The sequence below is a fragment of the Cygnus atratus genome, chromosome Z (genome assembly GCF_013377495.2).
Source record: "Cygnus atratus isolate AKBS03 ecotype Queensland, Australia chromosome Z, CAtr_DNAZoo_HiC_assembly, whole genome shotgun sequence".
Taxonomy (NCBI): Eukaryota; Metazoa; Chordata; class Aves; order Anseriformes; family Anatidae; genus Cygnus; species Cygnus atratus.
In genome coordinates this window covers 62,628,994-62,656,128 of record NC_066396.1, presented here as the reverse complement: position 1 = coordinate 62,656,128, position 27,135 = coordinate 62,628,994, and the positions used below count along the sequence as shown (strand labels likewise).

General features: G+C 38.6%; 1 protein-coding gene across 1 annotated transcript in view; it reads right to left on the bottom strand.

Annotated features, from left to right (window-relative positions):
• Nucleotides 1-27,135, bottom strand: part of KCNN2 (potassium calcium-activated channel subfamily N member 2) — a 75,175-nt gene that overhangs the window by 31,376 nt on the left and 16,664 nt on the right. The window contains exon 4 of the mRNA XM_035562603.1: nt 22,671-23,089. Within this exon, the coding sequence (XP_035418496.1) occupies nt 22,671-23,089 (419 nt within the window). The remainder of the gene's footprint in view (nt 1-22,670; nt 23,090-27,135) is intronic.

The following is a 27,135-nucleotide window of genomic DNA, read 5'->3' as shown; positions in this document are numbered from 1 at the left end:
TTATGCACAGCAGCAAAAATGTTCTTGTCATAAAGCTGTTCCACGGAAATGCAAAACACTATGGCAAATGCCTGGATTTCACAGACAGATTCACAATAGTAGCAGTTCTGAACCCAACCATAAGAATCACTGTGATCAAGCAGTCTGAATTGCTTCTACAGGGGTTAAAATGCTAATTATTTTTCTTTTAAGAATATTTGTGGGCCGTTCATGGAAAACTAATATACAACAGCGAAATGTTAAGTGTAATTACATAAGTAGCATATGTGCTATATTAACTTAGATGGACAGAAACAATAAAATTAAAACAAATGATGGGACAGTGAGAAGTCAACACAAAAACAGAACGGTGAAACTGCATGGTTTACGAAAGTTTATCATTATTCTTGAATATAAACTGCGCTTTAGACACAGGTGTGGAAACATACATAAGGATTTAAATCCTTAACTGCTTTCAGATATCGATGCTTGGACAAGGGGTAAAGAAGTGGCTAATTGCCACTTTTTTTCAAAAGGCACCAAACTTTTATTTGACTACCACTGGCAAAGTTCTTGCCTTCTTTTCTCAGAGCTGTAAAGAGCTGATGCTCTACTGAATCAGTATACCTGTCTGCAGCCTTGGGAGATGGAAACAGCATACATTTTTCCAAGAGAAGCCATTTGGCTGCAAGCATAATGTGAATATACCAAAGGAACTGAAGTTGCCTGCAAGTATTACGTCCATTTTCTTTTTGACCTACTTTAAATAAACGTATAAAAGCATGAAGAGAAGCTGCTGAACCACTTCTATAAGTACTGGAAAACTGGAAAACCTGTAGATTTGTGAGAGACAGCAATCCACTAAGATGAACAGTGGCATAGATAGGAGTGCTCAGTATCTGTGCACAAATAGGAACCACTGGGAATAAAGTGAGAACTATTGCTTCAGGTCTTGGACTATATGAAAATAAGTATGTTTAATAAGAAACTTTAAAAATAGTTTGTTCAAAAACTTTTCTTTTGCCCCACTTATGAAACACACACACCCCACTTTTTTTTTTTCCAATATAATCAAATTCATTCTCCCACTTCTCAGCAATTTCAAGCTTTTTTTTTTTTTGCTTTTTTTTTTTTTCTGTCCCCTCATCCCTCCCGCAGTGGCATAACTGAGGTCAAATTTTCTCTCTCTTAAGGTCAGGAGCAAAACTCCTATTGACTTCAGTGGGGCCAAGATTTCTATGTTTTTGTGTGCGTTTGTCTGAGTTTCTGCTAATCATCCCCTAAAATGTTACCAGCTAGTGTTCCCATGCTTATTGATTTCAGAATTCTTACTCTGCCATTGTCTTCACCTCACGTTTTGGATGCCAAGAAAGCCCCACTGTTACCAGTATGATTATGTTTATCATGAAACATCCTAATAAAATTGCTAAGCTAATTAAACTAAAAAGAAAATTTGATGTTTTTCCTCTTCCACATTTCGAAGCATAATAATGAAATAAAATGCTCGTTTGGGGATTTAGACTTAGCTATAACATATATTCACTTTCAGTATGCTCGTTGTGATTCAGTAAAATAACAAACTAAAGATCCTGGAAAGCTACACCATAAGTGTTAAACCAGTCAGATCTCCAGTTACCTCCTGAAGATCTGAATGAGCTCTGCTGGCTCTACATTCAGCATGTTTGCAGTGAGGTTTCTTTTAAGAAAAAAAGAACAGAACAAAACAAAAAATAAAAACAAAACAACAGAGAAACACTTCCTGGAGTCATCCAGCTATATCCGCTCTGAGAAGCAGCACCCATATTCCTGCAGCAACTTATAAACAGCCTCCACTTTCCTTTCACCTCTTGGTGCATTTCTTCAGTGTCTATACTGCTGACTGTCTGAACAAAAATACTAGGAAGAGCCAAAATGATCTTTCAGACTTTTTTTTTTCTTTCTTTTGGTCTAATTTACTGAAATACTTTACTGGAGCTTTAGCATTCTTAATCTTAGAAAGCACAATTTCAGTGCTTCCTTAGACTCCATCACTGGCCAAATAAAAGTAATAATCACCACCCAGAGTCTGCCATTCCTTTCTTGGACATACTGTTTTGTCCGTCCATTTCTGCTTACTAGTCCAACGCAGCATAAAGAACTCCATTTGTTTTTAGATAAATAGCATAGTGTGGTTTACTACTGAAAATACACATTAATGATAGTTACAATACCTAATCAATTTGGCATATAACCATGAGCTATTACAAAATAATAAACAGTCTTAAACATATTAAAAAGCACGTGATACTGTATTTGCCCCATGCTTGTTGATTTTAATATTTCTTGCCTGTGTCAAAACTGCAGCATTTTTACCAGTTTTAAATTAGAAGAATTTACAGAAATTCTATATAATTGAAGGAATTAATGAAAGTGACAGGAAAACAATAAATAAAAATTTTACATGTTTAGCTGTAACACATTTTAGCATCCACCTGCCAAAATTATTCAGTGGAAATACCAGCACCGAGGGTATTATTTTTCTTTGAACAAAGCTACTGAAAAGATCTTTTTCACAAAAGCTGTATACTATTTGGAAAACAGAATTCCTAAGCTGAGTCATTGAAGAAGGGAGAAACAGGCTAAACAGAGATAAAAGGAGGTAGCATTATTAACACGTGGTATTTTCTCAGTACGATGGGAGATATAGATTTTAGGAGGACTCAAAGCTGAATTGGGTTATGTGCATAACAAGAACAACCAAAATTACAGTAGCAAGATAAAAATGTATACAAGATACTCATCTTGAAGTTTCATAGCACAAGGCAAACACTAAGTATCAGGGATTAGGAAGAAGTTATGCCTATTAGCAGGTATGATGGATCTGTTAATCTCTCTGTGATTATCTGATTTAGAGCAAAAGTAATGCTAAAAATGAACAATATAGATGTGTGTCTGTAAAAGCAGGAGTCAGTTACAGTTGTACCTCCTGGCAGGGCAGCAGCATGGCAAGTACCATCCTTACCACCCAGCACTGCAGGCAGGGCATCAGTCCCTCAGAGAAGAAGACAGGAAGCTGGAACAAGCAAGCCAGAGCTAAGCAGAGGAGGCCCACCACGTGGCATAGTGCGACGTACAAGTCTGGGATGTCCTTCCAGGTTTCTGGCTGAGCCTGAGGCCATGTCACACCCCACACCTTCAGCAGAGTGAGATCCAGGCCCATGTCCCTGTTTCTGCTCGCAGGGGTTGTGGGCAGAAGCCTGCAGGTCCTCACCCTCACATGGATTCTGGCACATCCAGCACGCAGATGGCCCTAGGGACCAGGTCACCGAGAACAGGACTGAAGAGCAGAAATAGCTGCTTCGGTGCCAGGCACGAAAGAGAAAAATGAATGGTGTAGCCTGGCCCTTAGGCTTCCCACATCACTCATTTCCCTGAACCTGAAGATGAGGGCAGGGGGAGCAAAGTCCCCCCCCACTATAAGTGAAGAGCAGGTTCAAGACCAGCTGATAAATCTGAACAGGTACAGGTCTATGGAGCCTGATGACATGAATCCCAGGGTCCTGAGGGAACTGGCTGGTGTAGTTGCCAATCCTCTCTCCATAAGATTTGAAAAGTCCTGGCAGTCAGGTGAAGTCCCTGGTGACTGGAAAAAGGCAAACATCACTCCCATTTTTAAAAAGGGTAGAAAGGAGGACCCAGGGAACTACAGACCAGTGAGCCTCACCTCTGTGCCTGGGATGATCATGGAACAAATCCTCCTGGAAGCAATGTCAAGGCACATGCGAGACAAGGAGGTGATTCAAGACAGCCAGCATGGTTTATTCAAGGCTAAATTGTGCCTGGCCAATCTGGTGGCTTTCTATAATGGAGTGACTGTATCAGCTGACAAGGGAAGATCAACCAATGTCATCTATCTGGACTTCTGTAAGGCCTTTGACGTGGTCCCACATGACATCCTGGTCTCCAAACTGGAGAGAGATGGATTGTAAGGGTGGACCATTCAGTGGACAAGGAATTGGCTTAAAGGCTGCACCCAGGTTAGATGGGGCCCTGGGCAACCCGGTCTGGTGGGAGGTGTCCCTGCCCATGGCAGGGCGTTGGAACTGAGTGGTCTTTAAAGTGCCTTCTGACCCAAACCATTCTGTGATTCTGTGGTTCTATGAAAAAGTTAGGAAAAATGGTAGATGAAGACATCCAACATGGATGTCCAAATGAGCAAGAACAGATAAACCAGTTTTGCACGTTCAAAAGGTTTTCTGCTACTAAGTTATTACGATTTAAGGTCAGTCTGACAGGACTAATTATGTTCTGCATCCAACTTATATATCTTTTTCTTTAAAAGTATAATTTGGGAATCTTATAAGATCTGTCTCAAAGAGGAAAAAGACAGTTAAAACAGACCCCCTCAAACTCAGTTAAAAAACAAACACACACATAAACTCAAAATATTATTTTTTGCTGTTATTGAAAAGCCAAAATAACATTCCCCCAACCATGGGTCACACGATCCACTGGTAACATGGAACATACAAGGTTAAACACAAATGTTAGAACTGCTCTTTTTCACAATAATGTAAATAAAAGGCAGGGGAAAAAGCATCAGGTTCACTGTATCTAAACAGGAACATGTAAATAAAATATGCACAAAAGAAATACAAAAGAAAGTAAGATGAGTACAAACTTTCTCAGAGATGAAAGCTGGCACTAACAGCAGCAGCTATCATTAAGGTTACAACTGATTATTCCCATTTCAGAAAACTTACATTACCTATTCTTTGTTCAAAATTTTGCCCAGTGTTAACTATTTGGACTGGTATGTTTTATTATATTCAGACAATCTTTGTGTTTATTTAGATAGATGTAGCTTCCATTTGCTATGGAGCAGGGTCAGGGATTCAGTTCTTGACAGCTCTTTTGGAATTTACATTTGGTGTCATTCTGTATTCAGCAGAAGAAAACCCAGTTTTGTTATTTTCCACAGAGCTGCCTTCAGATTTTAAAGGCTCAACTCCTTAGCCTATGACAACCCCTATATGCATGCCCAGACTGCAATGAGAAGCAGCATGCTTCATATCCCTCAACCATTAAGAGGCAAACTCAGACTGTAATGGTTATTGTTAGCTGCTGGATCAAGACAAGCAATAGGCACCGATACTCGTGGTAAGGTCTGGAACAGCCTTGATTCGTGATCTCCGGCATAGGCGTTGCAATGCACTCTAGAACTCCAGGGACACATGCTGCTTTGTGGCCTTCACAAAAACACACTGCCACGTTATTCAACGCTAAGTACAGCTCTGCAACAGAGATGAACAACAGTAGTACAAAACACCCTGTTGCCATACAATTTTCTACCTCATTTTTTGGAAATGAAAACACAGATTTTAGTATCTCAGACCTCTCTATGAGATTTCCTACATGAAGTTAACCATATTTGTTACAGCTTATCATTATTTTGTTGGTCTTCGCATCCTGAGCTTTCAGCTCCACTCTTCACAGTTTGATTTGTCAAAGTCCTAGATGCTCAGAACTCTGACTCGCACCCAACAAACTCAAAGTCCTCTATAATAACTTGCATGTTTAAGAATAAATTTATTAAACATCCAGAAGTTGCATAACAACAAAACTCTTCAGTTTGCCAAAAATAGAGGAATGTCCCAAAGCACTACAGTAGCCCTTGAAATGCCTCAGTATACATAAGTGAAACATCACTGATCAAAAAAAATTATTAGAGAAGAACTAATCAATCAGACTTCCCACACTGTACAGGAAAAAGAACAGTTGCTCCCTAGCTGCTCAATGGCCACCATTCAAAGGCTTCACCATGGGTGGCAATGCTGATTCACCTCAACATCTTCATCTCACTGTTGTACCTGTAAGGGTACAGGTTTTGAAAGCATCTAATAGCATCTTTTTTGAAGCTATTCCAACTTTAAATTAAATTTGAAATAGAGAGAGCATGGCTCTTCAATTTAGTGGGCAGAGATACTGCCTAAAATGTTCAGAAGGGGAACTGGGGAAGGAAACGTGTCAGTGCCAATCCCAGACAAACCACTCTCTGAGGAAAGAATAGCTCTGCTTTCAAAGCAGAGTTCGACAAGTAATCCAGAGAGTCCTGAGACCACAAATATGTTGACTAATAGAAATAAAAAATAAGTAAACAAAAAAAAATCTCCAGGAGCTGCTCATTCTTTCAGTTCAGTATATCATTTTTATCAGTTAAGGTTCAGTTAAAAAAAAGCCATTATAAATATACATTCAGTTAAGTGGGTGTTGTAATACACAAACGTAAGTGGGACAAACGGAAGTAACATAAACAACCTTGGGGCAAAACTGTTATTTTTGAATGCTGTATTTTGTAATCTTATTTCAAAAAACACATATGCACATATATTTCTTTTCTGTAGCCATGAATTTTAGAAAGTACAGTGTTTGAAATTTGTGGATGCAGCAAGAATTAATATTATTTTTAAGATCTGTTTGAGTTTTTCAATGTCTGTAACAGAACTAGCTAAAGCTGTATCATTACTGAAATATCAATCTTTGAAAATCAAAGAAAGTTTCTTAATGAGCCCTATTGTGAATCATTCAGTATATTCAGTAGCAATTAATACCCTGCTAAAATTTTCCTTTATTTTGCATTTTGTATTTTCTCTGGAGATGCCCTGATACTGTTTTATTCTCAAACCCCTATTGGGAGGTTTCTGTTCTATTCTTCTGTTCTTTTTTTTAATTATTATTATTTTTTTGAGATCTCCAGACAAAATCAGTTGATTTCTAAAGAATCTGAAGAAAATTTGCTGAAGAAAAACTTCAGAAATAGAGATTTTTAGAAATAGAATTAATCATTATGCACCTAAAACTAAGCCCAGTACCTTTCCTCTATGCCAAACCACAGCAGAAATAGGTAAAGGTGAGCCTTTCTTTTCCTTTTTTGTATACATTGCAAAAGCGGAGAGAAATGAGGAGGAAGGCAAACCACGCAGCAAAGATGATGCTGAATTCTCAGGGAAAATGACAAACCAAGTGCTCTCTCCGAGGAGGTTTTTCTCTCATGGACCTAATTGCATTTATCACTAGGCAAATTACTATTTTTCAATATCTTGGTCTTCTACAGCAGAAACTGATATACTTCCTTCCATTAATAAATAAATAAATAAATAAATAAATAAATTACAAGCCCAGAGCCATAAAGTCCATTCTTTACATCCGAACTTCATGAGAATGTCAACAATTCTGCCAACATAAGCATGTATTCTAATGAAAAAGGGAGAAAAACAGAAAAATAGCTTGCAGTATTTTCTGTAAATACCATGCACATAAGAGAGTTCTTCCTCCTGTCATGCTCTTTTCTGCCAAGACCATTTTGGTTGCTTGATATCTTATCCTTCATTTAAGACTTTCTGACCTTTCATATCCATTGATTTTGGTGAAGCAGTGAAGAAAGGAACAAAATTCTGTGCTCTGAAGGAATTCCAGCAGGTGACATTTCAGCGAGAAAGAGCAGCTACATACTCTCACTCTGTGCTGTACTGGAGGGAAAAGCCTGGAGTGGCAACTGAAGTTCCCCTGAACTGAACTTACCTTTTGCACTATCTGCACCTACAGCATGCATCTGGCACTCTGCAAGTTGAATGTGTTGGAAAAATCTTTTAATAATATAGAATTTACCTAATGCCTGTTGATTCCTCTATTGCCAATTCCTGTGCAAATCATACTGTACATGCGTATCTATGTGACTTTCATACTTAACTCTTCAGCCATGATTCAGGCAGGCAAGCGCAAAATCAGGGGTCATGCTGATCTAAGGATGTACGGGATGGGAACACATGACTTCAGGCATGCTGTCTACAGCTTCACTTGCTTGATAGCAACACTAGGTTTACTTTCACCTGTTGCTAATTATTCCTTTCGCAGATTGTGGAACAGTTCATAAAGGCAGTCAACATAATTAGCATTAAATTGCAACACAGACAGTATGAGCAAGCAAGTAAAAGAACCTGAAATTTACAATGCTCTCTTGGCCCTAGAAACAAGGCAAGCTCACAGACGGGACAAGCATGGAGAAGCATATATGCACAAACAGGTCTAACTCTAGAGGGAAGAATGCTGCCCTTGGGGAGCTAATAATCTTCCTCCTTTCACTTGCTTGGCATAGCTGGGCTTCTGCAAGACATTACATATACAACAGGAACTGAATCCAGTTTAAAAAAAATAAAATAAAAGGCATTTGTAGAGCTCCACGTAAACATGACTGCAGTGCTACAACTTTTTCTGGTGTTCTAGTTTTTCAGTTGTTCTGCTTCGTGAAAGTCTCTGAGATTATCATTTGAAAGCATTACAAAGAACAGCAAGAAGCAACCTATGTTTTTGGATTTTGCCCCTCATTTTAAGTGAGTAATTATGACCAATGTACAGGTCAAAGACACCATAACCATTATCAGAGTTCTGTAACTAAAGAAAAAACAAGTCAGAGAGGCACAGCAGAAAATTTTTTTTTGTAGGAGAGGAAGAAGAGGACTAGACACTGAACTCAAAGCATGTGTCTCATTCTGCTAGTGTTTGGATCACTTTATACTGAAGTTATATTTCTGTAGCTACAAAACATTCACTCCAAAATATACAAACGAGACATATTAACTCAAGAAAGTATCTGAGAAAAGTTGTCTTTTATCTTTACCTTAAGGGAAAATAATCTTGGGTTTCTCTAGATTGCAACTTTTGCATTCAAGAAATTGAGTCCTGAGCCCCTCAAAAGGAAAGAGGACAAAGACCTCCACCATACAGACTAAAAATCTCTGGAAAATACATCAGATCCACAGCTTTACTTCACTCCACCCAGATCCAGTTAATTCCTCCTTTAGGTTCAGGAGCTGTGACAAAATAGAGGTATGAGCTGAGCAAAATTACAGCCACAAAGCTGTCTGCCCAGAATGGTCTATGTTTTTCGACTCTCTTTCCCCAGAGAGTGAGAAAGCAAAAAGTAAGCATACAGGATTAACTAAACTTCCTGCATTTTCACATAGATACCCTTCCTCCACAGAATGGGTATAACTAGATTGCACATCTACCTGCACAATGATTTTAAGCAATATAAAACCTCTAGCATGGCAATCACACTTTAATACGACTTTATGCTAGCTAAGTTTGAATCATTTTGTTATCCAGTGGAAGGACACACCAAACAGTAATGTTAAATATAATTCTCTGCATGGAAGAGACACAAAGAGCTTAAGTGACTTTGTTCAAGGTCACAAGAAAACTAAGGTGGATTCTCTGTTTTAATCTTCAATAAACATGTCTTCTATATAATTAACTGTAGTTACCAATGTCATTTTCAATACTTTTCATATTTTTTTTTAGGAATTTATAAGTTTTTGTATATACTTAGCTTATTTTTTTGCTGGTTTACTGAAACCTTGACTGCATTCCTACCCACAGCACTACTGCTGTTACCTGAATAACAGCAAAGCAAACAAAGTGATCTTATTAAAACCATGCTAAAATTATTTTAGAGTAAATTTTTTATTTTCATTCAAAAGGAAATGAAAATGAACTGTTCTAATGTGTAGTTCCTGGTACAGACTGTTGCATCTCCAACAGACACTGGAGCATCAACCCACAGCATCTGGTTCTTGACTGATTATCTATGCCAAGCCTCATTTTACAAAAAATTAAGAGAAATCACACTCCTTTCCACCAGAAATACAATCACTGAAGGACAACAGCATCCTGCTGTGGTACACTGATTGCGTCAGCAGGTCTTCTGCCTCCCAGCACACAAAGAACAAGGGAGGCTTCCGATGCAATCTGCTTGCAAGGAGATGCAACTGCTTGAGCAAATATCACTCTAAATGCAAGAATTATCAAGAATTACCAAGCGCAACTTTTGTTAAATGTCGGTATGCTTGGGAAAGGGAGAAAATTAATGCTGCAAGTATTACTGAGAGCTGACAAGTGTCTTTGGTGTTAAATTAACTAAATGTAACATATAATTTTCTTTTGAATACCTTGGAAAGAATCTACTGTAAAAGACCGTAATTTAACACTGAAGTTTAAACAGTCAAGGTTACAATTTTAGCAGCTCATTAGTCTGAAGGCGTATGATGATTTTCTGAAAAGATGAATGATTAAAAACAAAGTCAAAAGAAAAAGACATTTGGGCACGAATACTTAATCTGAAATCTCACTGGTTAATTTCAGGCAGTGTTGCATCTCTATGATTTTAGATTGTGGGAAGCTTTGCAGGTTACATCTACTGCATTGTTCCAAGGATAGAATAACAGAGGAGATCACCTTTAACTCAAGGAATTAGAACAGAAAGCATCTTCTTTCTGAAATACAGAAGAGATGAATTGCTTTCATTAGATGACTATTACTTAAAGCAAAGCATTTGCAAGGTCTTTTTCCATATATGCTATTGCATGCCCAGAAATATGCAGTCCAGCCCCTGGATTGACACTAAGGTTGCAAAGAAAACATTTCGGATAATTTTCAGGTCAAGCCAATCAAAATAAGTGACTACACAACTGATGAATTTAGGATATTCAGTAACAACAGATAATATGGTGACTGAAGGAGACTGGTCAGAAAGTAACATCATCTCTCTGCAACTACCAGAAGCAAGCCTGAAGCAGCAAATGGATGGCACATTTTCCCATGCACCCAGTGTGTCACTTGCTCTTAACACCACACCACCACCAATCCAGCAGTTGGTATGCTCTGTTTCATAAGCCCATGTTTAAGCTTCCCCATCAGATTTACTGTAGCCAAATACTAAATTCAGAACAAAGCCATTGAACCTTCTGACACAACAGAATATTAACCAAGATACTTTCCAAGCTCTTCTCCTGAGATGGAACAAGGGAGCAGCATCTCCTCTTTGAACCTCACATCTATGAGCCCTACTAGGCAGTTGGAAGCAGTATAGGAGACAAAACAAAAAGGCAAATACATTCAGCCAAACTCCTCCTCTCAAACCGCATCAAGCAGCAAGAGGACTGAAATGTGTCTTGTTCCTTTCGCATCAATTCCTTCTGTTTAATACTTACACAGTCAGCTAGGCAAATAACGCCTTTTGAATCTTCTCAAAAACACACCAACAGCCAGAGACAACTAATAGCAACAAAATAATAGAAAAAACAACAACAAAACATAATGCACTGTTGGTTCAAAGTGCTTTTTGCAAGCAAAGACAAGTTACTTTTTTTAATTAAATATTATCTCTCACTTTTCTAAAAAATATCATCTAATTTAAAGACAATAATTAGACACTGGTTTAAGTCTTACTCAAAAACGACCCTTACATATTGAAGAACCAGTTACTCCTAGATGATTTAGCACCAGTAATTCAATCACTACCCATCCCTGAATACAGATCTTCATGGCTCAGGCTGCCTTATCTTATGAGATTTTATGGTCGTTGGGCCACAGCTTGAAGCTGCATTGGTTTTACACCTAGGCCCCAAACTTTTAGAGGTTTTTATTAAAATCTCTACTTATCTGTTTGCTCTACTGCACAATGACCAGAAGCATGGTGCTTTCAAAGTGTGTGCCTTGCAGCTTTGTTGGTCTGCCACTGATCCTAGGGAAGAAACATCCCATCAAGGATATGAACATGAAATAAACTCTAAGTTCAGCTACTCTGCTTGAGTGATAAGATGCAAATGTTCAGTTTTCTACATATTAAAAACATGTTCTGAAATGGATATGCATAAGCTAGCTGTGCCTGGGGTCATGATCACTAAATTCTTCTCTAACCAGCAGGAACCACAGCCTCCTGATGATATCAGCAATTAGCAATGCCGTCACCTATCTGATTACAGTTGTTAACAAAGATACTTCTATGAGTTAACACAAATTATATTCAATATAAACAAATGCTTCCCTCAAAAATGCATTTGAAACATCAAGCAAGTAAGATGAATCAGACAGGGACAAGTTTTATTTACATGCCGACTCTTGTTTCTTGGAAGACCTAGCAATGTAGGACGCTCTGAATTCCGATACATCAGCACCAGCAACCACGCGCTGCCCATACAGGGGTACTTTGTTAAAACAAAACAGCTGGTGTCAGAAGTGGCAGCTGCCATTTTGGAATTTCTCGTGCTAAACTAAATGGATTTTGTGAAGGATTCTTTCATTAACTCCATCAGGCTTAACAAGCCTCCCAAAAGAGAATTTAAAATTAAAACGAATTCACTGTTGTGGAATTATTGAACTGAAAACACTCTTAAATCCTTATAAACACAAAGGAGTTTGAGGAGAGAAAGAGCTATGAGAAAGCCTGCCCAGAGACAAGCTACAGACAGAGGCCAGGCTGTTGTAATGGGATGGTTGCGGCTCAAGGATTGAATCCTTGCAGCTCAAGGATTCAAGAGGAAAAACCTCAGCAAGTGCAAGTATAATGTCCTAAAGGGCAAAACCATCAGGTCAGGCAGGCCAGCCCATGGATCACCCACCCACCAACAGCAGTGGCAGTGTGGGAGGTGGCACCACCAGTGCAGGGAGGACCATCCCTGCATGCACAGAGGATGGCCTTTCACCTTGTACCTCTGTGGGATCTTGGTGGCGTGGTGAGTGCCCAAACAGCAAGTCTAGCAGTGCACTACATCCCAGCTAGCTTCTGGGCACGCCAGCAGGTAACAGGCTTTGCACTTTCACATCGCACACACCCTGCTCGTGGAGTCTCTGCACCTGCTGAAGATTCCCAAATAATCTTACCCAAAAGAACGGTCACAGCATTACAGGTAAGAAATTGAAGGCATAGATGCAGTAGGTGACAGCCCCTGGATTGCAAAGACTCTGGAAATACTAGCTTTTAGTATGCTAATCTTCTTCTGCAAAATCCCAATCTCTGACAGAGTATGCTCATCTGTTCAGCCCACACAACTCGCAGTTCCTAGGGTATTAAAACCTTTTTGCTTTGTATCCCAAAACTGCAAAAAACTGAAAATAATTTTAATGCAACCTGTCCAATAAGACAAAACAAATGCTATGTGACTACAACTATATCTACTAAATTTTATGATTTTAAACAATATTATCTAACATGATCACTCTCTACTTTGTTATGCCACCAAAATGAAATAAACACTGATACAGCTACTGCACTCCAATGCCTGGGACGCAATCCTGCAGTCCTGGCATAGCCACAATATGTAGTAATATAAATCCCATTCAGTTTATATTAACCGAATCACTGGTTTACACTTCTAGGTGATCATGATCATTATCAGAGGAGCCTACATTATATTAACATTAATAAAAATCTTCTGTCCTACAATTACGTATTTAATCATTCTGTCATTGCTTGTTTATGTATCCCAATATGTTTTATTGTATCAAAGACAGCACACACTTTGAGCTTTTACTATTTTCACCTCGCTGAGTAGTCTTTCACAAGTCAATGTTACTTGTAAATATTTATTAATGGAAAAAACAGCAACATCCACAAATAGCTGATGTTAACACTAGACATGCTTCCCTCTCACAGAGCAGAGAGAGATACTCCAAGGTGATTAACAACATTGCATTTCATGCACACCACCACAACAGCAACAATGGTTGCAGATTTTTTTCAGCCCCTTCTAGCACCGCAATACCTGCTTTCAAACCTGTACACAATTCCTTACAACACATACTTAAGTTTGTATCCAAGGCCTATCCTAACGACCTGGCGTGATTACACAGCCAGGATGCAATCATTTTTGCTCCATCCTCAAGGACCATAAAGTCAAAGGAGGCCCACTGGCTTCCACCGGTTTCACATCAGGTTCCAGACCAGGTTGTAGCCCCACAACCTGACACCATCCATTCCTCTTCCTGCTCTTATCCTGTTCAGGTAGCTGATATTCAGGGGCACTGGAAATATTTTTTTTATCCCCACTGCACCTTCCCAGTGATCAGAGACAGCCTCTTTTCCTGGTGTCAGAAGAGAGGCTTACAGCCTGCGTCGCACATCACATAAAGGACAGGGCAGCACGAAGGCACCGGCTTAGTGCCATGCCACTCCAACCGAACCTGTAGGGTGCACCTTCGCAGCATGGTGCCACGTGGGACAGCCATCTGCCCTGCTGGGTGCTGAATGCTCATGTCTGGGAAGCGGATCTGCTCTCCTCTGCCCTCTCTACGCGGCAGGCAGAGGAGGCGGCCAGCAGGGCACCGCTCTCAGCACAAGCCATCCACCCAAACCCATCAGGTCTGCTTAAACTGCTGCACCAACACGTGCCCAAATTCATCTTCATCTCAGCGCTGGCAATATCCAGGAGTGTTTAGCTCTCTTTTGTCCACTCTGGGAAGCATGATGTTTATCAGCACTGCAATACTGTACACGGAAGCATTATTCTCGGGTACCACTCTGCTGTGCGGAGTGCGCAAACACGACAGCACCTGACCGAGGAGCGTAAAGAGTTGGAGGCACTTGTCCAAGTCATGTTGCGCCAGTAGCTTCAGCTTTCCATTAACATACCTCGGTACAGTGAGTCACTCCTGTGGAAACCCACTAGGAATGTGCCAATGGACTGCATTTAACGCAGAACGCAGCTTAAAGAGAAATACTGGGTATCATTGAGATAAACCCTGTGTTTCAGAGAAAAAAAATGCAAGTAGATTCACATTCTATTTTCTAATTCAGGAGTATTTTTGACTGAGCAGCCTACAAGCTCTGAATTGGTGTAACATCACTGGTTTTGGAAGCACGAGTGTAGGTGATAACACACACCACCACTTGCAGAGATAGAAGATTAGAAAATCATGTATCATTAGCCTGAAGCCCAGAGTCATTGCTAGGGAGCACTGCACACCCGAGAACGCTGCGATCCTCGGAATGCATATAAACCCACTCATAACAGTGGAGGAAAACCGCAAATAAGTTTTTTGTTTTTTTTTTTTAAATAAATCATAATGCACTCCTCCAGACTCACTTACCTAAAGACAAATGTTTAAAACCTACTCCAACTGTTATAAGGCAGGGTGTTTTTGTGAAAAGAAATCATTGGTATGACTCCAACACTGCAATGTGTCACAATATGATATCCCAGTTATATTCCAGCAGGGCAGTGATGGGACCTTGTCACTCAAAGGGTGCTGGTCTGCAGCACCAACCTTCACACAGAATTAGGGCTCTCTGCAACTTTGTTGCACATTTAAACACCATAGGTTTCCATTGGGATTACCTGCTTGTGTACACAGCTAAACTGTACTGAGGAAAACAGGGTTGGGGATCCTCTAAATAAACAGTCTTAGTAAAATGCCTTTCCAGATGAAAAGAAACAAGATGGTACCAAATTACCTGGTAAACTAAAATAACACATAGATATGTAAAGCTATGGCACTTATCTGTAGCAGAGATCCACCCGGTGAGCTGTAATCCCCATATACAGATTAACCGTACAGGGAGTATACGGGGAGCTGCACCTGGCTGGTGTTTCCCCAGGCAGTTTCCAGGTGCTGGCTGGCCGCTGGCATGACACCTCTGCAATGCTGATCACCGACTTGCTGCAAGTCACCTGCAATCTCGGGAACAGCTGTAGCAAGAACTATAGCTGATTTTGAACTTTTCAAAGCAAAAAAAAAAAACTGAAGGAAAAAAAACCTGAATGTGCTGAAACATAAAAAACAGGGGGAGCACAAGAAAATAAAGAACATATAAAATATTTTAAAGGTACCTTCTGATGTTGCTTCCATATAACCACTAATTTCTTTAAACTATGTAATTACTCCCACACCAGCCATCTCCTATAATTCAACTTATCGACCTGGATTTTTACGACTGAATTGTAAATTCCCAATAAAAGGCATGTTTTAATATTTACAGTCAGAGTTCACTCAGCATATTGCCAGTTTATTAGCAGTGAACTGACTACTGTGATGCAAACTCCTTGCTGTGGCCTGATATCCAGATCAGGAAGCTAATGAAAACTGGTTGTAAAGCCTAAATCCCCATTTCAGGGTGTATTTTTTTTAAAATACATTAAGTTACTAGGGCAACAAATTATATTTTCAAGTGATAAGAAATTGATTTCTGCTTCAGTATGACCATATTTTCTAAGGACTGCTTTTTTAAAGTAATACCATAAATAGTTTTGGCTCCTTTTGAAGCAGAATATGCTGAATAGTTTAAGGTGTTGGTTGAAATGGGGAGAAAGAAAAAAAAACTGCTGCTTTTAAAATGTAATGCAAGGAGCAGAGGATGCATCTTCAGAGCCAGTAGTGAAATGATGACAGAAAAATGCCCATAAACTGCTCTCATCTGAAAGGATTTGGAATGGGTACATGAATGACCATTCTTCCTGGCCAGAAGACCATTGCCTGTGTTAGGTTTTGCAGATTCCAGATTAATTTAAAAAGTGCATTTTGTCCTTGAAAGCTGGTAAGTTCTCCTTTATAGGTATTCTCATCCTCTTCAGCCTTTGGAGAAATAGTTTTCACTTTGCTTGTCATTATTCTGAGACCTTGGAGCTATGCATGAGCTCTTCCACTTCATTCTGTCCTCATAGAACTGTTGCATGTACAGATCCTTTGCAAATAGAAGGGAATTTAACCTAAAAAAAATGTTTTCTTGCTCTAATTACATGACCTTGAAATGCAGATATAAAGCAGTCATAACTTAAGACCATCTTTTTTAAATTAGCAAGGAGATCTTCTTGGTTTGTTGTTTTTTGTTTTGTTTTTTGCTTTCTGTGCTCCCTTTCCCCATGTTGGGTCTGCTATTTTTGGACTAGAGAAGCACTGATCTATCTTGGCTTGAAACAGTTCTGTTAAGGGATGATGACTAAATCCATTGACTTATTGCACCAGTTATTGTTTACTGTCTGTAACCGTAAGACTAATTGTATAAATCCAAACTGAAAAGTATGTTGTTACTGGTATTTCTAAAATTATTAATAAATCCCACAAATAGAAATATCTCAGCTGAAAGGAAGACACAGATTTAAAAGAATGGCAGTCAGACTCTTCATTCTTCATGCATTAGAATAGGTGCCTCTGTTTCCTCCATTAAACATACATAAACGGTTTTTATTTTGCCCTTGGGCAGCTGTAGAAGAACACATCTTTTAGCTATTAATCCTTCTAGATACACCAGGGGAACCAATTTTTTTTTATTTAGATCAATTGTTCTCTTTTGGGTCTGTGTTACGTATATCAAACATACACTGATATGCTTCTGTGATAGATTCTCTTGTTGGCTTCATTATTTGATCAAACAATATATCTGACGTCTATTGATAACACTTAAACACAAAAAAAAGGGATAATTTTATAAAGTTACATCTGTATTTACTCATGAGTTGCTTTGAGATGCAAATTCTATAAAAGAGTAACCTAACATTTAATGTTAAACTACACTCAGTCTGCAAAACCAGGAATGAAGACTAGAAGGCAAAGAATCGTTCAATCTTTTATAGCACAGATTCACGCCAACATGATAATGGGCCATATCTGATCACTGTTGTGTTGAATGTTCAACAGTTAACTTGCACCACCACTGGAGAAACCTGACTGCAGGTAGCATACTCTAGTTTTGGTGAGCCAAGAGAAGGTAAAGAACTGTGCTTAACAGACATTACCACCAATATACAAACATTACTTTATCTGTTGTCAATAATTAGACATATTAGCTAAGAAAACAAACAAACAAAACCACCTCATTGCTTCTGAGCTTTTGGAGCTAAAAATATATATTTTTAAATACCCAAGATAATTTTTTTATTTCTTAAATAAACTGCTACTAAGAATATTTACACTGGCATTGTGGAGACTGCTAAAGACAGTTTCCAGTGGAGCGTGGCTTAGGGAATATACATGCTGTGTTCAATCTCAGAGAAGGCCAAACAGATACCATGGGGATATTAGAGAGCAAAGAACTTTTTTTTTTTCATGCATGAATTACAACTGAAAGTCTTGGTGTATCCACCTGCTTGTATCAAATGAATCCTTAGCATCTGCCTAACAGTTGTCATGTGTTAGCTGCTTACTGAAAGCTTTGTGATGGCATCATATTTCCAAGAATTAAGGCAGAATTATGTATTTGTGGGTGACAACAACAATGAACTGAGAACACAAAACCATTTCACCTTCACACACCAACGGAATTCTTTTTTGTTGTTGTTTTCGTTTGGTCGAATCAAGGAAAGAATACATAGCAGAAGCTGAGGGAGGAAGAAATGCTGACTAAACAAACCACTCAATCTGAAGCAACTTCACTGCCAGGCATTGGAGAGAGGTACAGACAAAATCAAAAATGGTGTCAAAATTGTGCTCTCTGGGGAGGCAGAAAATCCAGTTCTCTTCTCAGTCCTGCTGCTGTAAATCCACAGTAACTCTGGGCATGTGATAGGAGCCGTTCTGGACATACAACAGTGTGATGTGGGCAAATGTGGCCCTGATACACAGGGTACGTTACAGCCATCTATGCATTCAGAAGGCAAGGTTCTTTTTTCCTTTGCACAGAAAAAATAAAAGATCAACAATAGCATCTACACTCTGTAACTACACTATGTAACCTAGCATAACACAAATCTCACGGCAGAGACGCATCTTCTCCAAAAGTGTGAAGCAAATTTGTCAGACTTTTCAAGGATAATTGCTATGCATATTAACATAATTTCTTGAGAAACCAAGTACTTCTATTTTAACAGCTATAAACAACTGACTACCATGCTCAGAGGTATTTCAATAGCAAGATCAGTATAAGAGACTGCAAAAAGAAACCTGCTTACGGAGCTCATGATTCATCTACAAAAGTAATATATTCCTAAGTGTTCCAGATCATGTGCCTCAGAGATGTTATAAACACAAACTTCTATTGAGTTAAGGCTAATAAAAAATGTAGGTTTTCATTATGAAACCCATGTATGACAGACAGCGATATACCAATGCTGGCAATGAAAAGGTAGATATTCAAACCTGTGTAATGTAATCTTCCTCTCAAATCAGACAAAAAAAAAAAAAAAAAGTAAAAGCAAGAGTTTCTGACTGCAGTGTTTTCCCCATCTTTTCTTCCCAAACTCCCTCAGCCACATTACTCTGGAGCACTGGCAACCCATTTGCACTCCGTGTATGAGGGCTGTCCACCGTAATTATCTGTACCGCATTCTGCCCTCATGGATGACCTTAAACTGCAATGCTGGAAAATACCTTGCTCATCAACCCAAAGTGTCACTTGCTATAATTAGCCTTCTGGGAGCTAACAATACAGCTATTAAGGCACTGAGAAAGACACATGTCCTGCCTTAGTTCAGCGTATGTCAAGTGATCAGTTAGATGACCATGAAAGCAGCAAAGTCTTTATTGAGAACATCACAGGACGGTGAACTCATCTGCCTCAACCCATAACCTGCCTCCACAGAGCTCTCCTTGAAGAGATGGATAATGATGCTCCTTCCTGTTACCTTCCTCGCTATGAAATGCAGTGCTTCCAAGTCTCTCTTCCTAATTGCAGGACAGCCTGCATGGACAAAAATCCAATTTTGAATAGAACAACAAGTCTCAAAATCTTGCTTTCATTCAGTAGCAAGGGCATTTGCTGAGAATTCATAACCTCACAGTAAGGACACTGCCTAAGGCCACCCCACCCTCATCAAGGACACTGGAAATTGCATGAGAGTTTTAAATTTCCATTACGTTATTTTAATACTTTAATCTGACTATTAAATCTTATCTCCATCATCTCATTCTGATTTGAGTGGCCTGGACACAATACAGAAATACTGAAAACACTACTGCAAAGCTTTACATAAAACTACTACACAGTACTACCTCAAGAGCTTGGTGTTGGAGTGATTTTGAGAGCTCTTTAATAACATTAAATTTCATGTAAATTCCCCTATCATGAAAAAAAGACGCCACAAATTGCTGACTAATTTGTAATTTCTGCTAAATGTATCAAAATGCCACATATTATATCAAGCAGAATAGCAAATACTCCTTCTAAGGCTAACACTTATTTTCAGGATCATTTTGAGTACATAAGATAGTCTACTCCAACAAATAAAGATTCCTTCTAGTTAAAACTGAGAAAAAAATCAACTTACGAACAGGTGAAAGAAATGTATTTAATTAGTGGAAACCAACTGTGGAGCAAATCAAAGCCATTAAGATCTCAGGAGACATCCTCTGAGGACTATAACCCCTACACAGAATGGATTCAGTGGCCATATTTGCCCTTTCCTGTGGCAAATAGCTATTATATCTGTCTATAGCTACGGAAAAAAGGATGTTTAACTTCAGACAGCAGAGTGCTAAGAACTTTCCTATATAGAACAAACCTATATGGGTTCTGGGGCTTCTCACCTGAGAGGTTTTTTTTTTGTTTTTTTTTTGGGGGGGGCGCTATTTATGTTTCTGTATGGGCTATGAATGTACAGGTTTTCAGCAGACTAATTAGTAAGTGGAAGCTAGTGCGAGTACCATTAATTTGGCAAAACACATACTGCCTCAAGGGAAAATCTGAGGCAAAACACACAAACTGAGTGTGAAACTATTATCAGCGACACAAATAACTAATTCCCAAAGCCAAAACATAGCTTTTTTAGTGTTTTTGAAAGGTAAAATTAATTATTTTGTTAAATTTGAAGAAGCATGATCTCTGATTGGATTCCACTGACAGAAGGCAATTATGCTGGAGACATATTAATCTAATACTCTCTTCCATATTTAACTTGTTTTTTGTTGTGTTTTGTTTTGAGTCACCATCTTTAAACGTCTTTAAAAGACGTTTAGATGTAGAGCTTAGTGATATGGTTTAGTGGAGGACTTGTTAGTGTCAGGTCAGAGGTTGGACTAGATGATCTTGGAGGTCTCTTCCAACCTAGATGATTCTGTGATTCTGTGATTTTTAAGGAGTTGGTGGTTATCCAGCTTACTATACCAACAATCACAGAATATCAACTGCAATTTAAAATGTGGAAAATCCATTACTAGTTTAGTATAGAGTTGAAAAAAAAAAACAGCCTTGTTTGCAACCCTGAGTTCAGTGTCCCTGACTCCACAAATAAGCTTATTCCCAGGATCACAGATGCAGAAGTGCCTCAGTTCTTGTTCAGAAATTTTCACTGAAATGCACAAATTTTATATGTCAATTTTGAATGTGCATCTATTAAAAAGTTAACACAGACTCTTTATTGCTACTTTGTAATAATAATACAGGTTACTAACCAAACCAGTGATATATAAAATAGTGACAGCAATGGACACTGAAGTTATTCAGAGCCACTTCACAAGTGACAATTTGGGAAATTCCTGAGTAGATGTTCAGGAATTCCTGTGCAGTAGTTCTCTTGAAAGGAAACTTGTGGGAACAGAGGTGAAGAATGTGAGACAAAACGAGGCTTTGCAAAGTCAGTTGCATCTGAAATGAGGACATGCTTATTAAAATATAACTATTATAGATTGATTCAATGTCTAGAGTGCTCCACCAACCACCACTATGTGAAACATTTTGAAACTGTAATATGTCACTGTTAACCCAGCATTTTTAGAATATGCTTAAATTATTTGTCTTCCCATAACATGATATAAAGCACACTATATAAAGCATCTACTGTATTAAACTACATTCTACAGTTCTGGCAACATTAACAATACAAGCTGTGATGTCAACATAATCTCTACTCTGATGATCAGCTTTTTTTTTTTTTTTTTTTTAAGAAATTAAGAAACACAAGGAATAACCTCTGCAAATAACCTGGCCATAACAGCTGGCATGCAGTTTAACTGCTAACTTAAATCAGCTAGCTGTCACAAATAACTCCCCTAAACTGTTTTCAAAATAGGCAGACAAGGTAAGGAAGAGGAAAAACAAAATGGTCAACAACCAGCAGCTGAAATGCCTTAAATATGTCGAAGTCTTCCAGCCTGTGTTAGCTGAAATTCATCCATCAAGTCTTTCAGAAAGAATCATCATAATTGTCTCCTTAGAATTAACCTCTCATATTCCTAAGCAATCCTATCCAATCAAAAGCTCGTTTCTTTTTTGGTAAAGGTGTGTTTGAGAAACTCACTTTCAAGGTGTCATTGATGGCTATTTATTCTGCACCAATACTGAAGAGAGCGAGAAGGGAGTTTGGAAAACCACGTGAATTGAATGGAAGTCTGACTCTCAAATGTACTTTTTCTGATTTTTAGGCAAAGAAAAAACAGTTGCATTATTGTAACGTCTGCCTCTTCTAGATCTTGCCAACAAGATTTTTACATTTTCTTTTTATTTTCCTTAAACAGGTCTATAAAACTCAAAACCAAAATAAATAAATAAATAAATAGATAGATAGATGGATAAATAAACATTTCTATTGGAATTTTACATTGCTATTTCATCTATCTCACCCTCAATAAATTCCTACTCACAAATAAATGAAAGCTGATATCAATGCAAAGTATCAGCAACTACTGTTAGAGACATTATACATATCTGTTCACTGTGTTTAGTAAACATATCTGAAGTTATAGCAAAACACTGAAATCAAGTTGTAATGCTACAGTAACCTGTACAGCACAAACCTCTTTTCACGATTCCTTCAGATTAAAAGGCAAAGTATTCCTGACAATCTGTGACACAGACTACAACCCAACCAGCACTTTAAATATCCTATGCCTAGAAGCTCCTTTCCATTAAAAATTTAGGTCTCCTGAAAACAAAACTGAGGGAGCAAAAGAAGAGATTAAAATACAAAGAGAGAAAGAAAGAAAGAGCTAAACAAATGGAACAACCTTACCTTTCACAAGCTCGGACAGTCCATGCAGCAATTATCCATAACGAGATACTAAATACCAACAGTACAGTTCCTGGACATATTGTCATTAGAGTCTTCATAACAAAACGGGTATTGAAGTTTATCTTATTTAATGCTCCAATGCTTCTAGATGAGGCATCAGTGAAAAGTTTGCTATGCAAAAGCATAACTCTGGCAATAAGATACAGTCTTAAGAACATTGGTATAGATAAAATAATATCCACATCAGCTGTTGTTGTGGATGGAGCGTAAGAAAAGGCGAGCCGGGCTGTCCATGTGAATGTATAGTTCCCAGGTATGGGATGTATAGCACACACCAGTATTTCCAAGCAGATAAAGAAAATACGCTCATAAGTCATGGCTATTCTCCAGTCATCTGCTCCATTGTCCACCATGAACAACTGAAATAATAAAATATAAGGTTAACTTTAGTACATCATTAACAAACCTTGTCATAATTCCATTTTAAAATACTATAGCTTTCAGAGCTGTCAATGACCACTAAAAAGAAAATAAATATGCCATTTCAGCAAATGATATTAGTACACTGCTATGAAGTATAATTTTGGAAAAAAAGATTTTTTTAATGCACTATTTTTAAAACTGTATGTGAAATGCAATTTTCACATATTATTTACTACGAATTCCTCATATTTTGTCATTTCCCATAAAACATAACTTTGGATCAATTGATCTTTGTGCCTTCAAAATCAATTGCTAACTCAAAGTTCATAAAATCGAGAAAAAATTAAGTGGAGACGTAAATTACAAATTGAACACTCTAAGGTGCAGGGTTAAGCTTTCCCTTTATCATACCCATGCTTCAGCCAGGGTGATTTTATAGCTTCAGAGGAGCTATCCAAGCTTTTTTCAGACTCCAAGTACCAATATAGACCAATGCAGAATACAAAACTACCTCAGAAACTGCGTAAAGGTATCTCATAGTTAAAACCTGAAAAGCAAAAGCCTGCAAACATCAGAGCAGACCAGGCAACTAGGAGATGTCTATTAGTCGCCAAAAATCAAATGCACTTGTTGGCTCTTCCATAATCAAAGCCTTCAGTTTACCACCCAGGAACAAAAGTACTGAAACATTTCATGCTGTTTAATAAATGTTGTTCCTGATGATTTACTAAATAAATGCTTCATCAAACAATATTTGTCGCTAGTAGGGAGTACGTAAAATAGGCAACTTGTCAAAAACGGACATAACCCATAATGACAAAGATGATATAAACTCAGTGACAGGAGAAGACCTTCACTCTAACTGTAGCCTGAATCTAGATAGGGCTGTTCAGTAATAGGGAAGAAGAAATAAACTCTTGCAAGACTTTCAAAATTCACTTGTTCAAAAAAAAAAAAAAAGGAGGTAATTTAAGGGCTGAGAAGGAAAAATACACAAAGAACACTCTTCTCAGTATAATAAAACTATTTCCAGCATGTTACACACCATACACACTGCTAAAAAAAACAACTGGTCATCTGCACTGCTCTTTACCCCATTCCATCTACCCTTTTCCCACTAAACTCTGCACAGGTCACCTCAAGCACTGTGTGCAGTGTTGGCCATCATAGTATATAAAGGATATAAAACTATTACAGCGTGTCCAAAGGAGGACTATGAAGATGGTGAAGAGCCTAGAGGGGAAGACCTATGAGGAACGGCTGAGGTCCCTTGGTTTGTTCAGCCCAGAGCAGAGCAGGCTGAGGGAAGGCCTCATGGCGGCCTGCAACTCCCTCACAAGGGGAGCAGAGGGGCAGGCGCTGAGCTCTGCTCTCTGGGGACAGCGACAGGACCCGAGGGAACGGCATGGAGCTGGGACAGGGGAGGGTCAGGCTGGATGTTAGGGAAAGGTTCTGCACCCAGAGAGTGGTCGGGCACTGGAACAGGCTGCCCAGGGCAGTGGTCCTGGCATTGAGCCTGCTGGAGTTCAAGAAGCGTTTGGACAATGCTCTCAGACACATGGTCTGATTTTTGGGTAGTCCTGTGTGGAGCCAGGAGTTGGACTCAGTGATCCTTGTGGGTCCCTTCCAGCTCATGATATTCCATGGTTCTATGAACTTCCTAGAGTTTAGAAACACAAGCTTGATCCCTCTGTATATGGTTTTTAGACACCAAAATACACTCTGCATCCTACTCCCAATACATTCATTTTGTCTTTCAAAAAACAGCTAACAAAATAAAGTTAACCACAGTAAGAAACAAGACAAAACAGATTTTTGCATTTGTGGATCTGTCTTTCATCCCTTTATGTTCTTTCCCTCTACCTTACTGAATTGGGTCTAGGTGACAAGGTTTTGGTAGCTAGAGAGGCTGCAAAGGTGGTCTCTGTGAGAGGAGGTTAGGGGCTGCATTCCAATGTCCCTACCACAGGACACAGCTGAGCCTGCTGCTGCTTCTGTGAAAATATACTTAAGGCAAAACACTGCACAGCCAGTGAGGAGTGACTGACAAAAAAAAAAGGAAAAAAAAAGGCATGAGAAACAATCCTGCAAAGATCAAGGTGAAAAAAAAAAAAGAGGAGGAGAAGGTGTTCCAGGTGCTCAAGTAAGACAACCTCTCTTTGTAGCCTATGAAGAAGACCATGGTAAGGCAGTTATTCCCTGCAGCCTATGAAGGACCCTGTAGCAGAGCACAAAGACATTTCCTGAAGGAACTGCTGCCTGTGGAAAGCCAACATTGGAGCAGATTCTCCTTACAAGAACTATAACCCATAAAGACCCATGCTGGAGCAGGGGAAGAGCATGAGAAGGAAGGAGCAGCAGAGAGGACCCGTAACGGCCAAACCACAACCCACATTACCCACCACCCCTGCACTGCTTGAGGAGGAAGAGGTAGAGGAGTTGGGACTGAATGAGTGAAGGTGAGCAAGGGAAGAAGTGACAGGAGAAGGGAGGGATGTGTTTTAGTTTTCGTCTTTGTTTCTCACCATCCTGCTCTACTTTTAATTGGCAATAAATTAAATCAAATTTCCCCAAGTCAATTCTGTCTTGCCAGTGGTGCTAACTGGTAAGTGATCTTCCTGTTATCTCAGCCTACAAGTTTTCCCTCTTATTTTCTCTCCTTGTCCTGCTGGGAAGGGGAAGTGAGGGAGCAACTGAGTTGGCTACTGGCTGCTGGCCAAGGTCAACCCACCGCACTCCATTGCAATACTATTAACAACAAAGAAACATAGCGTTGAATTAAGCTAAAGAAGCACACTCACTTCAACATGAGCACATACACATTCTTCAGTATGTGATCATTCTGCCAATTTTGTATACTAGGCATAAATGTAAAATTGATACTGACAGGAAAACCAATATGTTTATTTATTAATAAAAGAGAGTGGTTTGCACTTAGAAAATGTACTATTTGGTATGAAGGGACAAACTTTCAAATTACTCTAAGGTTTGAATCCATTTGGTTCTTGTGATTAGGTTCCAAATGTTGTCAGTCAAATCACAGGAGCGGTAAACCAGCTGTAGAGAGGTGCAGTTATTTAGAGCATCCAGAATACAGATGAATACTAAACAGTTTTTTTTGGTTTGTTTGTTTTTAAGAAATAATATAAAATCTCTGAAATACTGTGTGGTTTTCTGATGAAAAGCATAAGTGAACAACATGGCTAAGCATTCTCAACTGCATTTTAAATGGACAATGTTTTAAAATTTATTTTAGAATTGCAAAATTTGTTGAAAAGAGCAATGGTCTTTTGCCAGCCCTTTTTACCTAATATCTTCATAAATTTCAAAAATAGTCGTATATGCAGATAGCAATTCCAGAAAAATGATACTTAAGTATGAATTCAATTAAAAAAATTAGGATAGAAGAACACTGAGTTAAACTTAGACATTAAAATTTGATCTTCCAATTTTTTGTAAAGATTTTTTTTTTTATTTAATCATTGATTTTCTTAAACAAACTTTAAGGATGCATTTCAAAATACATACATGAGAACATATTCACTTGTCAGCAGAAGAAATCCTAACGTGCTACAAAGAAAGAAGTTTCTCAGCAGTGCACAGTAAAATGAGTTATGTTTGCAGACACAGATCCCTATCGAGTTCCCTTGACCATCATGGCTGTACCAATTGCTTCTAAGAAAAATAATACTTGAAAGTGATAATATCTTCAGCTGTCATATAATGATATTTAGGAAGTGAAAACATGGAAAGTAGAAAACACCCAAAGCCACAGAAGACCATAGATCCAGTAAAAACATTTCTATTTCATAAAATTATTAACATCTCAAAATCATATTTTTCAGGTAAATTTTCATGTAATGCTGTGTCTCTGCATTCAAACCACGGTGGATATCAAACACTCCGAAACAAATACGGGGTTGTAAAATAGGCTGTGAATGACAACAGAATTGGGACATAAAAAAAATTGGTACAAAAAAAAAACATACAAGTCAGTGCAGGTTTTCATGTACATCTTATATACTTGCAATTATGCAACCAC